General features: G+C 45.0%; 1 protein-coding gene across 3 annotated transcripts in view; it reads left to right on the forward strand.

Annotated features, from left to right (window-relative positions):
* Window positions 1-15,714, forward strand: part of PREX1 (phosphatidylinositol-3,4,5-trisphosphate dependent Rac exchange factor 1) — a 120,006-nt gene that overhangs the window by 40,883 nt on the left and 63,409 nt on the right. For all 3 annotated transcript variants that reach the window (XM_036395777.2, XM_036395778.2, XM_036395779.1), the window contains exons 2-3: window positions 10,421-10,492; window positions 14,730-14,852. In XM_036395777.2, the coding sequence (XP_036251670.1) occupies window positions 10,421-10,492; window positions 14,730-14,852 (195 nt within the window). The remainder of the gene's footprint in view (window positions 1-10,420; window positions 10,493-14,729; window positions 14,853-15,714) is intronic.

The raw sequence follows: 15,714 nt of genomic DNA on the forward strand, positions 1-15,714 counted from the left end.
GGCAGGGCCGCTGAGCCGGGCCCGCTGAGGCAGGGCCGGTGAGGCAGGGCCGATGAGCCGGGCCCGCTGAGGCAGGGCCGGTGAGGCAGGGCCGCTGAGCCGGGCCCGCTGAGGCAGGGCCGCTGAGCCGGGCCCGCTGAGGCAGGGCCGGTGAGGCAGGGCCGGTGAGGCAGGGCCGGTGAGGCAGGGCCGCTGAGCCGGGCCCGCTGAGGCCGGGCCCGCTGAGGCAGGGCCGGTGAGGCAGGGCCGCTGAGGCAGGGCCGCTGAGCCGGGCCCGCTGAGGCCGGGCCCGCTGAGGCAGGGCCGGTGAGGCAGGGCCGCTGAGCCGGGCCCGCTGAGCCGGGCCCGCTGAGGCCGGCCCGCTGAGGCAGGGCCGCTGAGGCAGGGCCGATGAGGCAGGGCTGCTGAGCCGGGCCGCTGAGGCAGGGCCGCTGAGGCCGGGCCCGCTGAGGCAGGGCCGCTGAGGCAGGGCCGCTGAGCCGGGCCCGCTGAGGCAGGGCCGCTGAGGCAGGGCCGCTGAGTCGGGCCGATGAGCCGGGCCCGCTGAGGCAGGGCTGCTGAGGCCGGGCCCGCTGAGGCAGGGCCGATGAGCCGGGCCCGCTGAGGCAGGGCCCGCTGAGGCAGGGCCGCTGAGGCAGGGCCGCTGAGGCAGGGCCTGCTGAGGCAGGGCCGCTGAGTCGGGCCGATGAGACAGGGCCTGCTGAGGCAGGGCTGCTGAGGCAGGGCCGCTGAGCAGGGCCGCTGAGGCAGGGCCGCTGAGCAGGCAGGCCTCACTGCGAGGAGTTGGCCACCGCTGCGGGGCTTCGGCCCCTGCTGCGGGGCTTCGGCCCCTGCTGCCTGCTCCCACCGTGAGCGATGCTCTGCTCGTAGGAGCGCCTGTTGGACCTTATCGACACCTGCCTCACCGAACAGCTGCCTGGGGCTTCAGGGAAAACCCGGGACCCCTCTCCCGGCCGTGTTCGGGAGCTGGGCTGCTGCTGCCCAGCCCCAGCCAGACAGACCTGGCCTGCAGAGGAATCCTCTGGAAGCAATCTCAATATTAAGATCCAAAGTCTGATGCTAAAATGGCTTATGAGAGACAATCTTAAGTATGTATCATCAGGGCATATACAGTGTTCCTAGGAAATGAGAGCCTGGGATTTTGTTACATGTTTGCAATGTAGATGAAGTTTGTGGGTCACCCGAGAAATGCTATGTGGGCTTTAGATTCACAGGTAATTTAGGGCAAGTGACAGTGAACTGATGGCAGCTGAACTGGTCTCCTTCAGTTAGGTGAGGTCCTAGGCTGTGTTGCACCTAAAGAAGAGTATTCCATGGGCTTCAGGGAACTAGATTTAATTTTAAAGTTTTCCTCTGTGTTGTCTATTTAATGTTTAGTGTATTAAGTGTATTTCCATCACTGGAAAGAGAGTAGAAGAGGAAGAGAATCGTCTTTCTGATAGCAAAGTTCTTCAGCTTAGATTGTTATCTTGAAATACTATTTCAAGAAATTCTAATTTTTGCTGCAGTTTCATTCATCATCTTGATTTTACTTTTTCTGGATACCACTTGTTGTTTTAGTCTCTCTGATGCTTTTACCTCCCTCCTGAAAAAAGAGTAGCTGTGTAGAGCCTGAAACCTGACTAAACATCCCCTGGTGCTGATAGGATCTTAGTAGCTGGAGTCTCTAACGTAGACCAGGTTGCAATCTGCAGGCATCTCTTCACTATGAACATAGTGAATGTAAGTAATACGAGTTGAATTCTGAAAAATGCATGTGTTGTTTACTGGGCCTTTACTTTGAAACAAACTTTTGTTAAAGTACCATAAAGACTGGGTAGACACAGACTTGTCCTAATTTATTTCTCTACATAAAAGTGGAATGAAGCAAACCATACTGTTCAACCAAACTTTGTCCTGAAAGCATTTTGAAGAGTGCCATGGTACAGTAAAATGATTAAAATAATCTCATGATTGTAGAACAGGGAAAATGACATGAAGAGGCCAGTAAAAGGGAGAATATTCCAAAGGATTGAGAGAATTATGCATGTAGCTTTCTTAAGTTTCTTTTGAAAATCCAAACAAATACATTTTCTATTGATATTTGAATGGGCTAGAATCTTCTAGGGATAGATATTCACAAAAGGGCATGCTTAAGCAAAGAGGAGGGGGTTTTTAAAGTCTACAATAATGAGATTATTCAAAGTGTTATAGAGATAACGATGTACAGGAGGGAGAGCATGAAGAGGTGTCAAGAGAAGTCAGGGTACGGGAGATATGCAGAAATTAATAGCAATGAGTCCTGAAGGATTTCAGCGGTGAGAAATATAGCTTTTGGGGCCCTGAAGTGAATTGGGATCTTCTGACCTGTCTGAGAATGCAAATATTAGCGACTGGGGGAGGAGGGACTAGCAGAGGTCAGGGCAATGATCGAGAAGAGACAATGGCCCTTCTGCAGCACCAGCCTGTCTTTCACTTCACAAAAGGTTTTTGTAATTTAAATTAAAACTGCTCCTCCTTAAGAAAGGGATCTCTCTTTGGAGTGAGAAACACTGCAACGTATTTCTCTAAGACTTCCCTTCAGTTCCACCTCCCTCGATCAGTCAAAGCATGAATTTGGTTTGACTGGCTTTTTTTGTTGCAGAATTCCAGTGTTAACAGCAGTATGCTGGAAGTGAAGGTAATGGTCCGGGATCTTTTTAGAGTGTTCTTTGTATAAGACTTTTTCTGGGAAGTGCTGCTAGATCAGCTCACTTGTGATTAGTCTCGGAATACCACCGTGCTGAGAATGTCCGTGCATGTGAATTTTGCATGTGTCAACTTGCAGTGCCTCCATGTCCCTAAGTGTCCATGAGTGACTGAGACAGTCCTGGTTCACTTCTAGAGACGACTCAGTAACCCTCACTGCCCTGGAATTTGTATTTGCCGATGCAGTGAGAGGGGTATAGCAGAGGACACTGGTCTGAGCTAAATTTGTTACCCAGAAAGGGAAAACCTTTCTAGATGGAAGTTCGGCCCCTCTTCTTAAGCATCCTCCTACAGCAGTGACTCATCCTCTCAGTTGCCTGCCCATTGCTCTGTTGTAGTGGGAACCTGGATCACTAGCTCAGGTAGGGCTTCAGCTTTCAGGGGGTGCGAATAGATGAGGTGAATCCTCACTTAAGCCCCAGAGATTTGTTGACAGAAGCCATTTTGTGCTGGACCTCTGTCAAGAAATTCAAAGTGAGGAGAAAGCAGTTGGAATGTCTGAGTCCTTAAAGCACAGCTGAAAGTCCCAGTGCTGTGCAATGCCAGTATTTTGTGATTGATTTAATGTTACAGGCAGTGTAAGAACGACAAGATAGATGTAAGATAAATCAGATAAAGTGTGGTCCTAACTGCAGGAATCTTAAAATTCAGGATTGGCTAAGGACAAATCAGAGTTTCGGTATTATCTCAGGCATGTACTTCATATTAGCAGTAGCTGTTTCTCTCATCTAGTATTTAAAGAAATAATCAAGTTTATTTATTCAAACATTTTATTCATACATGCACTTATTAATTAATTTTAAATAGCAGAATTTCTGACTGCTCCTTTATATTTCATGTAGTATTTATCAGCATTCACCATATGTCAGACTAAGAAGTGGGGAAGAAGTTTCAAATTGCCATGATCAATGCTTAGTTAATATTTATTGAATGGCCAGCATGAGTGGTGGTTCTGTAATACAGGTACATGTATCTATACAATTACAAAAAATACCCATCAAGAGTATGCTTCAGGTCAAAGGATCTTACGCTTGTGACATATCTGAATCTTGCAACTGAAGCTGCATTTCTTTTCTGAGGGTCTTTCCAGTTTCACCTGAAATGGAATCTGCTTATTTTGCAAATGTTCATGCAGTCTGCTGTGGGAAGAGATGGTGTCTCCTGTAACTCCTGTGCTTTTGTGTGTGTGAAATCATTGTGCAGCTTCTACACCTCAGACTGCCTGAGCTGTTTGCAGAGAGTGTTCGATACTCCATGTTGTTGTGACTTTTTTCTTTTTTCTTTTTATTAATCACCTTGGTTAGCTAATAATTTAGTTCCTCTTCAGGGGATTGATAAAAAAAAAAGTACCAATAAGCTTTGAGGCTTTAAAGCCAGTTTGATACACAGGAAGCCTGAAATTAGGGCAATAAAAGATATTTCTGGTGCTATTTCCTCTTACTAAACACCTCTGTCTATCAGGCAAGTCCCTGTTCAGGTGTTTGCTGATGAATTAATTTGCCTGTAGAGCTCAGCTACAGGCACAATGTTTTTGCAGAGTTGCTCTCTCTCACAGCTGTGGCTCTATTGTTTAGGAGAATTTTAGTGTAATGAACTCATCTGATGCTTAAGTTCTTCCTTCTTCTCCAGACACTGATAATTTAAAATGTGCTTTTATAGAAATATTAATATAGCAGCCAGTAATTGAGCAGTGAGGGAATACTGGGTTTCCAATAAGAGGTATAGTAATAGGCTCTTTAAAAGTAGTACTGTTGCTTCAGTATTGCTCCATTCTACATGTGTAATGCTAGTAATGTCAAAGGAGTTGCTTCTGATTTCCAATATTCTAACTTAATTTCATAAGTGAAAAACCTGACTCAGGCCCAGTATTCTACATTCTATACTGGCGTTTGCCCAGGACAGCAAGAGATGTTGGAAAAGCAGTCATCTCTATTTGCCCAAGAATTACTTCATCTGTCTTAATCAGCAGCCTCCAGGATGGACAGCAGTAGACCTTGGTTAACCTGCACAGCACTGCAGGCCGTGGCGGGAGCAGCGGATCTGAAGCAGGTTCACCCCAGCTGAGGTGTCTGCATTCCAGGCTGGGTGGTGAGCCAAGGCTGTGAGCCCAGCAACACCCTTGAAGGGAAATGCTGGAAGATTTTAATAGCCCTTTTAATAGCAGTCATTGTTATGTTACTTGGAGATTATTTATTGCATTGTCTTTCAGACCTCAGGTGAGAACTGCATTTAACATGTGGGATGGGGATGCAGGATTTTTGTTTCCTGTCATTTGTGTAGAGCTTTAGCTTATGAACTACTTATCTGATAGAAAGCAAAAGAACATGATCAAAATGACAAGGTTCAAAGCTAACAATTGAGTAATATGAGCAAGGATGCATTTGCTCTTAAAACTTGAACTTCAGCAAGCACTCAATTTGTCAGACTATTTCAGTAAAGCTGAAAGGTTCCCACAGGACCTTTGAGCTGCTTTGCTAAAGAAATAGGGTTTTTTGGTACGGAGGCAAAGACTTCTAGTGGCCAAATTTAGTGGCAACACTAATTCAAGTGATGAAAAAAAGAGAAATTAAAATTATGCTTGCAAGTTCTTGTTCATATATATGACCCCTGTGCTGTAGTTGCAAGGTAAAGATGCTAGTGATGGTCAAATGTTAGAATTTATTGTTCATGTCACCTCTTACTTTGTCACTGTGAACACATTTTCTTGGAAACAAGAGATCTGCACTTGCAAGAAGCTTTAAACAATTGATGGCACAAGTGCAAAGCAATTATTAATATTAACTCTGAAAATTCTAGGCTCATTTAGATCCCTGGACCCCTGCTCTGAATCAGTCCTGATCACTGATGAGTTTAATGAAATTGTCTCACTTTTCTCTTAAGTGCAATGTGACATTCCAGTCAGCTGTTCAGGAAACAGGTTTTACAGGATTGTGCTTTGAGTTGTTCTTCTCCAGCAGCATGGGGACCGGTTGCCTCACCCGCTCTCTGTTTCTGTTCTCCTTTTCGTTTCCCTCAGGGGCAGGCACACTTGGCCTCCCTTGCTGTTTAGTAAGAAGTCTCTTGCTATTTCTGAATGTTTGAGGAAGTGTCTGCCTTAAACATGAGTTTTGAGAAGGGGCATGAGCAAACTGTCAGTGCCTCATCCCAAGTGTTTTGCTCCTGTTACTTCTGCCTACATAGAAGATGGAAAATACTAGTTTTCCCTGGTTAAGGCTACAAGCTGAGTTCAGCCAGGCTCATATGAAAAGCGTTTAAGAGTTATCCCAGTTGCTTCGTGTGTTTCATGTGTGCAGCTGTTTCATGTGACAACAACTAACAATTAGCTGATTGTTTCCTTAAAATATATTCTGTGCTTTTGTGGTTTAGAGGTGCTGCAAAGACACTCAAAACAATGAGATTTCATTGAAACAGTGGATTATGAGGACCGTGAATAGAAAAACAAAACACTTTCATACAAAAGGGGCCATTAAAAAGTACTTATTTAATGAAATGAACTTTTATACTTAAATTTCATTCTAGATTTGTAGTATGTTTCTGTTAGTCTGTATTGGAAGGAACTTGTCCAACATGATGTGAAGCAGAAAGGAAACATTTCACTGCTCATTCTAATTTGTCATAGATTTGCTTGAATCCTGCAAGGCTTTGTACTGTAAGATAAACTATAAATTGCGCTTATGCATGACATGAGGAACATCAGCTGTGGCCTGCTGCGTTTGGGAATTGCAGACCTCTGGGACAACAGCTTACAGTGCACAAATAAACATTGTGTTACCACAGAATTTTAAGCCAAAACAAGTCTTCTCTGGACTGTTTTCCTGATACTGAGCACATCAATATGGAAGATGGGGCCTTTACAATCTTTGTCAGGAGTATGAAAATTGATCAGCCCGGTTTCCCATTTTTTCCCTGCCTTGTGCCATGACCTGTTCTTGTTCTGGATCCATAGGCTCTTCCAGTGCTTCTGTCTTTCTCTGCTGCCCAAACAAACAGCTTGGGTGGCTCAGACCTGGCCCAGTGTGAGCACAGGGAAGCACTTGGAGTGGCAGGGGAGCAATGCAGTGTGGGGGGATAGGGAGGAAAGATGTCAGCCATCTTCTTATCTCTGCTTTTTGTGAAATTGTTATCCTTGTAAGTCCTGACCAGGGTACAACAAGAAGATAGAAGGAAGCAGAGCCTACTTCTGTTGCCTCTTCATCAGTTTCAGCTCTTCAACAGTCTCAGTCATCTGCAGTTGGTTGTTGTTTCAGTTATACCTGATAGTTTCAGAGAAGAGGAAACCAAGAGCGTGCCACAGCAGAGATTTCTGCTCTTGATTGCAATGGAGGGGTGATTGTGATCATCTCGCAGTGTCCTAGGAATGATTTTCAGAGTCCCTAGGTCATACTTCCAAGATCTCCTAAGAAAGCTGACCCCCATGCTTCCACATCTCCTTGCAGGCTAGTTGCTGCACAGATTGAAGGTGTTGCGGATGGAAAGGGTTGTACTGGGGGGTCCCTGAAAGCTCCTTGTGAAAAGTGCCAAGGAACAGACCCCTTGAATTTCTATATGAGTTGTGTAGAGTGTGAAGAGGTTGGAGCAGCCAGAGAGAATTTGTCTCAGTTACTTTAGTGACCGGACAAGCTTTCACCTTTTCAACTACTTCCTCTTCTGTAACAAAATATTTTGGAATGTAAATAACATAGAGGCATGAATTCATAGGATTAATTTTTTTAAATATTCATCCACCACCACCATCTCTCTTTTGGCATCACTTTTGTGATGTTCTGGTCCAAATAACTCCGATTTTCCAGCTAAATCAATAGGTCTCATGAAATATCATAGCACTCCCTTCCCCCAAAATAGTTGCACGCTACTTGTGTAATGGATCTTGGAGTCTGTGTCACCAGGTGAGGAGAGGGCTAGTGCTGGTACAGATGAGCTTAGACCCTAATAAAACAAGCAGCGCAAAAAAAATCACCGGAGAAGTTTGGGAAATGCTGACCTGAATGTCAGAATAACATCTCTGGGAAAGGGGTTGCTTTTTCCAAGCAGGAAGTGGTTTGGAAGAAAGTGGTGTTGCCATGTGAACGGGACATGCACGATTATCTCCGTGAGCTGCTGTTTAATAGCTTGTGGTTTTCATACTTTTAATTGAATGACTGTGTTGCAAAAGATTCTTCTTGCACCTCAGTAGGTATTGAAAAATGGGGAACAAACTTGTTCTGCATCACTAAGTTTTGTTAATTTGAGGGGAATTGCATTTCAGAAAGTAGACTATTAAATTTGTAAGACCAAAATATTTTGTAACTGTCTTGTTTTATTATTACTGGATAGACTGCTGTCCATGCGCATGAAGGCAAATCAGAGGCTGTAGGAGATTTGAAAGACTATCTACAAAGTCGACTGTTTCCCTTCTAGGTCTTTCATCCTTCTTCCTCTCTCTGCTTCTATGCCTTTTTTAGTTTTCATTTGATTTTCCTATCTTCTTTTCTCCCTTTCTTGTGCTCACATCACGTGGTCTTTTCAGACAAGCATCACAGAAAAGCTGTTTTTTAGATTAACAGTCTCCACTTTTTTATTGAGTGGCCTGTAACAGCTAATGTGATTTGCACTTCCTGTATACAGCTCTCTATTATTAGACCCTTCATACTGGGACTGATGTGCAGGTAATTATTAGTCACCAGTGGAGCTGCTAATTATGTAGATTAATTGATCATTTCAGTTGGGTTTGTTGTCTCCAAACATGTTTGGGATTAAAGCAAGGAAAATCACTGCCTGGCTTACTGTTAGCGAATGAGTGTCTAGAATGATGTGCCACCTTGTATGACTCAGATGCCTGCTTACTAATGCTCAGCTCTCACACCAGAGCTGAAGTGGGAGTGCAGCAGCTATTCCTCCTGTCATCAGGAATAATGCTGAACACTTCATCTCAGGCACTTCCCTGACTGCTGCTGCGTGCTACAGTTCCTGGCCAGATTATTGGCAGGGTGGACTGGCTGGTCCTTACAAAATAACCCTTCTGTCACTAGCACATGTGTCCTGTTCCTTTGATGCAGGAATCTATTCTTCAAACTTCTTAGTCCCCACAAACTCCTCCGAGTTCTCCGTATCTAGCTGGAATCTAGCCAAGATCTTTCTATTTAGCAGTACTAGAGGAGCCACAATGTGGTTATGGTCCCTGAAATTTATTCAAAAGCGGGTTGAAAATCCAGGGCTATAAACAAATGTAGGGTCTCTGTGCCTCATTAATTAATGTCTTTTTTACTGGTATCTGCCCTGTAAAGTGTGAATGGCTGATGAATGACAGAGAGCAATGCCTTAGCTGAAACAGAGATGTGCCCCTTCTAGAGCTGAAAGTCAGAGGAACATGTTCACTGTGTGCCAAGCAAAATACCAGAGATGAAGGCATTCCATAAGCTGTAAGTTTGGTTCAGTGGCATCGCTTCTTAACAGGTTGTAAGCTGCTGCTGATCCCAGCAGGCAAAAGGGAAAAAGCAAAAGAGGAGTGTGCACCAGTTGACATGGACCTTGCTCAGGAATAGTTCAGCTTTTAAAGGCTTTTTGTTATCAAGCTGTAACAAAGCTGCTTTGTGCCCTAAACGAAGACATGACCAACTTCCCCTCACTCTCTCAGGTGGGTAAGAGAAGTTCTTTCATCCTTGTTCACTGCATTCCCCAGGGCTCACTCCTTTGTACGGGAGGCAAGTTAGAAATCACTGAGAGGACCAGAGAGAAAAGCTCTCTTCCCTTCTTTGCAGACGTTACATAGTTTATTGCAGCAGATGCTGTCCTCCCTGGTTGCCCTTCAGTCTCTCCTGGAGGTATTTCCATCTCTGCTGATGCCTGTGGATAGGAAAATCCCCTGCTCTCAGTTCAGAAGTGCCTTTTAGCCAGTAGTTGCTAAACCAGTGGAGTCTTGAGATGGAAATCTCATGAAGTGTTCTTTTCTAAACCCTTTCCACTGAATCAAATAGGTTTGTGGGTGTGTTCAGTGCAAATGCAAGTAGGTCCTCCCAACTTCCAGTAGCCAGAGTTATGCTTTTCAGGCTGATATTCAGATCACTGTCCATTTGTATCTGGCAGCTGTTTATTGATTTGGCTGTTAAAGCCAGAGTTGTGCAGAGCTGAGAGAAGGGGAAATCCGACCTAAGTGAAAAGTTCTAGCTTTGCTTCATCTTTTTTTAACCCACTGAAATAAAGTGAACGGGACAGTGTATCACAGACACTGTCTGGTGATTTCCATTTGCCTTCCCCGCATACTGGACTGTTGAACTTGTCCCCAGCCCCAGCTCATGGCTCTAGCAGTGAGACTGTCCCTTCCTCGTTCCTGCAGTCCCTTGCTGGCGCACACCTCTGTGGGCCGAGCACGCTGCCCCGGGGCCGAACAGCTGCATCCTGGAGCCACGGGAATCCTTCAGAGGAGCCGGAGGACCCTGCTGTTGTCTACTGCTAGTAACAGATAATTAAAGCTAAAAGCTTCAACAAAGAGAAGATATTTATTGTCAAGCAAAGCCCAACAGCTTGTAGGAAATGTCTTTGGTAGTGCCTATGTGCAGCCTGGGGTATCTGTGGTGGGGAGTTCCTAAATGTTTACATTCTTTCAGTCTTAAAGGTAATCAGCCAAACTGTGTTGATGGGAACCTAGAGGAAACAAAAGAGTGAAATCAAACTATTATCAAACAATTTGAACATAAATCTTCTTTTATCTCTGCAGGCATTTCTTCACCGGATCCGACAGAATGCAGTGGACAAAGCTGAGAAGTACATAACAGAGGAGAATGTTAAGGTATTTCTTCTGTCTTCCTTGTTTTCTTGGTAGGTGAAGTGATTTGCAATGAAAGGCTAGATTCAGGGATATGAATATCAGATATCCTCTTGTCATATTGATGTTTATTATTAAGCTGATTCCCTAAGGAAAGGAGCTCATGTTGACAGTTTATCTGTCAATCTGTTTGCCCATTCTTATAGCTGTCATCTTCCAGTAATTTTTTCATCTCACCAGCTAATTTTAGTAAAATTTGACAACAGTGTAGTGTTGTCAGAAATACTAACTTTTGGCAAGATTTGTGAAATGCTGAGTAGAGTACTGAGGGGCCATTTCAATGTTTTTGAGAGGAATGGCAGGGAATCCATGGCCCTTGTCTGTTTTGTTTGACAGTATTCAGGTAGCCAATTTGCATCTGCTGTTTTCTATAACAGAAATTTGATAGGGCTTATGAGAAGGAGGCAAGAATTTTCCTTTGTGTTTTTGTGGAAAGGAATTTGGGTTTTTGTGGGAGGTCTACATATTGTGAGATCCTTGCACGAGGAGGTTCCTGAATGAATTTTGCCCTGGCAATAGTCAAGGGACATAGAGAACTGTGAGGTACAGGCTTCTCTAGTGCCTGTGGTGACAGGGGTGCATGTTGTTCATTAATGTCATAAATACACAAAACACTTTCCTGTAGTTATTTGGCTAAAAAACTCACCTTGTACACATATGCACATGAAACCAAATCCCTCTTCATACACAAAGGCAAGTGAAAGCCAGTGGTGAGTGGGACAGAGCGCAGTTTGTTTGCCACTGGATGGTGCTTTACTGCACTTGTGTTTGGTCCTGCAGCTCCTGAATCAGCCTGTGGGAGCAGGGCAGTGCAGGAGGTGTGTCACGCCTGCAGTGCTGCTGCAGCTGCTGCGTGTTTCCCCTGGCTGGCTCCTCTGTTTCCTGCGCCAGGCTTCCTGCATGTACGGGTCACCAGGGCTCCAGCCCCACCTTGGCTGTCAGTTCTTCAGGCCAGCAAGGTGTGGTACTGACTGGCTGGCATCAGAACGGGCTGGAACAAGACTGCTGGCAGCTTTGTGGAGCTCAGCCTCTTGCTGTCTTCAAAGCTGGAAATCCCCACTCTCCAAAAAGTCACTGTCCAGCACCTGGAGTGAGTTAGGGGTGACTGAAGAAAAAGTAGAAAAGTGATTAGTGACAGTAGACTTTGTGTACATAGAAGCGTGCAAAAACCAAGGTCTGCATGAAAATAAACGTACACAACTATTTGTTGATCTTGATAACAATTATTATTCTATCATTATTCATGTCATCAAAATGAATATCAATTTTGACTTCCACATAATCAGATGCAGTGCCTACAAATCCTGTACAGTAGAATTTGTACTTGAAGTCGCTTCATACTCCTCTGGGGAAGTACCACTTTATTTTTGTGTCATTCTCGAAATGTCTGGGGGGATCTTTTTGAGGCCACTGTGAAACCTCATTTATTGCTGTTATTACAATACCCAGCTTTCAGTAAGAGAACTTCCCTTCAGTAATAAAAAGGCTTATGCCTATTTCTGGTGAAACAGAATTACAAGGCACAGTTTTCATGTGTCCATAGTTTCCAGAGTTAATATTGTCTCCTCTTTCCACCCCCCATCTCCTGCTATACCAAATAATTTGTCTTTCCTGCAGTTGAAAGATACTTGTTTTTCATTTCCCGCTCCTTTCTCCCACCTAGGTGGTAGGGCCAGGAAAAGCAAGGTGGTGTTGGGACTTCTGATAATCTGCCTGCTGATATTATGTGTCTTGAGTCACCAGAGAGCTGTGAGATGGCTGACAGTAGAAGAGACTATAAAAATGGTTTGGCAGCATCTTTACTCTCTTTCTTCATGTGCAGAAATGCCTAGATGAAAATGCAGGGCATTCAGGCAGTCACTCACCTCTGAGCAAAAGGAGAAGGTGATTTTTAAGATAAGCTGGGTTATTGCCTCCAGTATTATTTTGCAGTTCTCTCCTACAGCTGGTGCTAAGCACCAGAGATTTCACTAATCTTTAGCCACTGTAGCCCTCTCCAGAAAGGCCACACTGAGTCCTGTGCTGGGCCCAGATTTTACAAGCGTGCCAGTGACTAACAGCTGCAGCAAGATCATAAAAATTGGTTTGAATTTATTCAGTGCCTCATGTGAGAACAACTCCCTGATGTGTTACTATTATGCTGTGCTCACAGCAGGCACTGCTGTCACTTCACTGATAGAGCAGTTTTGAGGGCAGTACAGCTTGAGGGTGTGCACAAGGCTGGTAACTGGATTTGGCAGAGGAGCATGTGCAGTCAAGGTCTGTCTGCTGCCTTGATTTTCAAGTGACTCTTACCTGCAAATTGTGCTGCAAGCAGAGCTTTACTGATCACCTCAGAATTCATTAGCTTGCACAGATACTCCTTGGATCAAAAACCACCCCTGAAGACTGCTCCTGAAGGATGAAATCATCCCTGACAGATGTTTTCCTCTTACTTGTTAATCCACTTCTGGCACAGCAATGCAGGCGAGGGCTACTGCATCAGCACATCACTTTCAACCACGTGACAGAGCGCTTGCAGGCTCCACTTGAATTAGAACAGGAAGTTTTTAGGGAACAGTGAAAGGATCCTAGATCCCTGGCCTTTTTTGGGTTCAGAGCCAGCCAGTGCAAATTCAGTGTGTTGGAATCTTTCATCTTCTTGAGAGCTAGAAAGGAGCTCTGAGGCACAAGTGGGCAATGATGATGGTGCAAAGCACTCGATCTCAGAATTCCTGAAGGGAGAGAGAAGCAAAGACAAGGAAGATACAACAGGCTCTGCTCTGGACAGGCAGTCAGCTTGAAGGAGGAATTTGAGATAAATACTCTGCCCATCTTTGTGAGTAATGGAAATATGGAGTTGAACCTGGCTACGTGCAAAGAGGAGGATCTTGAATTCCTGATCTTGTCTACCCATTCTGGTTTTAAACCAGGAATTGAGGTTTCAGTCCTAACTTTAATGATTAGACTTAATTTACAGATTATTGTTTGTCTGAATTGCTTCACATCACCAGCCACCAGGCTGGCTCAGTGCTATGTCTGGTGAAGCACTGCATAAAGCTGAAGAGTTTCGTGTTCCACTGCATAAAGCTGAAGAGTTTAGTGTTACAGTAAGGCATTTTAGGAAGTATTTGGAGATGTTAGGCATGATCACTTCCCACAGCAAATGCCAGGAAGATGAAGGCTGGTTCTGTCACGCTGCATACTTCAGGGCCACCCGCTCACTGAGCCAGATCTGAGAGGCTTCTTCCAATGTGAAAGCTTGCTTGACTGCACGGCTGGTCTTCTCTCTGCAAGTGACATGGTTAAAGCAATGTGATAGAAACATCGTCTGCAACATGTGTACCACTGTAGACTTCAGGATTTACTCTGCCCATTTAGCCTTCCCTCCAGTGGCTGCCAGTACTGATGGCTGTCACCTCACGTCAGGACTTCTGCCCCCCTCTAGGTAGTATTCCATCTCCTACACGTGGATTCACACTTTCTTCTCATATTTTGTACAAAAATGACCAAGATTAATAATGTGTTTATAGCATCTTTCACCCTGGCAGTTTATTCCCCTTAGCATATGTATATTCTAATCACAGGGATCATTTAACTGTCACCATTACCTTTTAATACAAGATTGAACAAGGGACCTCTTCCCCTCTACATGTGCCTTTTGGAGTCACTGAGGTCAGTGAAAGGGAACTCTAAATGCTGCTCTTGAGGTTTGTGAGAAATGTACACTATTCTGTACTCTGGGCAGTGTAAGGCTGGATCCATATGGCAGATCTTGTCTCCTATTTACAGGTATACCCTTGTGTGTGATACCTTCAAGTCCCTTTCTTCCAGAAAGGGATTTCTAATGCATGGGAAGGAAAGGCAAACTACTCCCTGCTTCTGTCTCCTGCAAAATGAATTTGGCCTTGTGGTTCCATTTACCTGGATGTTCTCATAGGAAATATTCTCAAGACTTAAAAGAGGTTGCTTGCATTTATCATGCTCAGGGGTCTGCAAAGATAACCTTAATTTACAGCAGGTATTTCAGTTGCAATAAAGATTTTTATAGGGGGCTAGGAAAGGGGCAAATACAGTGTAATTCATTCTTTACAAGTCCCTGTCTGAGCTCTGGATCCTCTCATGGTAAGTCTAGAGCTCCACAGTATTTCGGCATTAGTACTTAGCACAAAACACTGACATATATTAAAAACGAGCAATGTTTTTTCTCCTTATATTTCAGATCTTATTTTCTAACATTGAAGACATTCTTGGTGTTCACAAGGAGTTCCTGGCTGCTCTGGAATTTTGTTTGCAACCAGAACCCCAGTCTCAGCATGAACTGGGAAATGTTTTCTTAAAATTTGTAAGTACAATGACTTAATGCTATCTGAAAATACAGTTTCCTGTCATAAGCTCTCCAGCCCCTTAGCAAGCCCTAATCTCTAAGGCTTGTAGCAATGCTACGACAATGTGTGTCTTGTATGAAAGTTGAAGGTAGGGTGGGAAAAAACTTGTGAATGAGGCTAGAACAATGGACACCACATCAAGCTGAGCTAAACAACGATATATTTTTAGAAACTCTTCCCTTTCCTGTTGAATTTTTTCATTTTTTTCTCACCCATTTGATCACATTTTATTGCTGAGAATTTGTCTGCTTTTGTTTGAAAAGTTTCAAAAATGCAGCACAATTTCAAGTGCCTCAGTATTCCTGCAGGTCCTTGCCTGGTATTGCAGGCAGGGGTGTGTGATGTTCATGCTCCCTGCCCAAACAGCCCTTGCAGCAGCCTGGGTGTCCATGCAGCCCTTGCAGCAGCCTGGGTGTCCGTGCAGCCCTTGCAGCAGCCTGGGGTCATGGGTTGCAGCAGCCTGGGTGTCTGTGCAGCCCTTGCAGCAGCCTGGGTGTCCGTGCAGCCCTTGCAGCAGCCTGGGTGTCCTTGCAGCCCTTGCAGCAGCCTGGGGTTATGGGTTGCAGCAGCCTGGGTGTCTGTGCAGCCCTTGCAGCAGCCTGGGGTCATGGGTTGCAGCAGCCTGGGTGTCTGTGCAGCCCTTGCAGCAGCCTGGGGTCATGGGTTGCAGCAGCCTGGGTGTCCATGCAGCCCTTGCAGCAGCCTGGGGTCATGGGTTGCAGCAGCCTGGGTGTCCATGCAGCCCTTGCAGCAGCCTGGGTGTCCGTGCAGCCCTTGCAGCTGCAACCCATGCAGTGCTTGGGTCCTCTTCATGAGATT

Source organism: Molothrus ater, chromosome 17, assembly GCF_012460135.2.
Source record: "Molothrus ater isolate BHLD 08-10-18 breed brown headed cowbird chromosome 17, BPBGC_Mater_1.1, whole genome shotgun sequence".
Taxonomy (NCBI): domain Eukaryota; kingdom Metazoa; phylum Chordata; class Aves; order Passeriformes; family Icteridae; genus Molothrus; species Molothrus ater.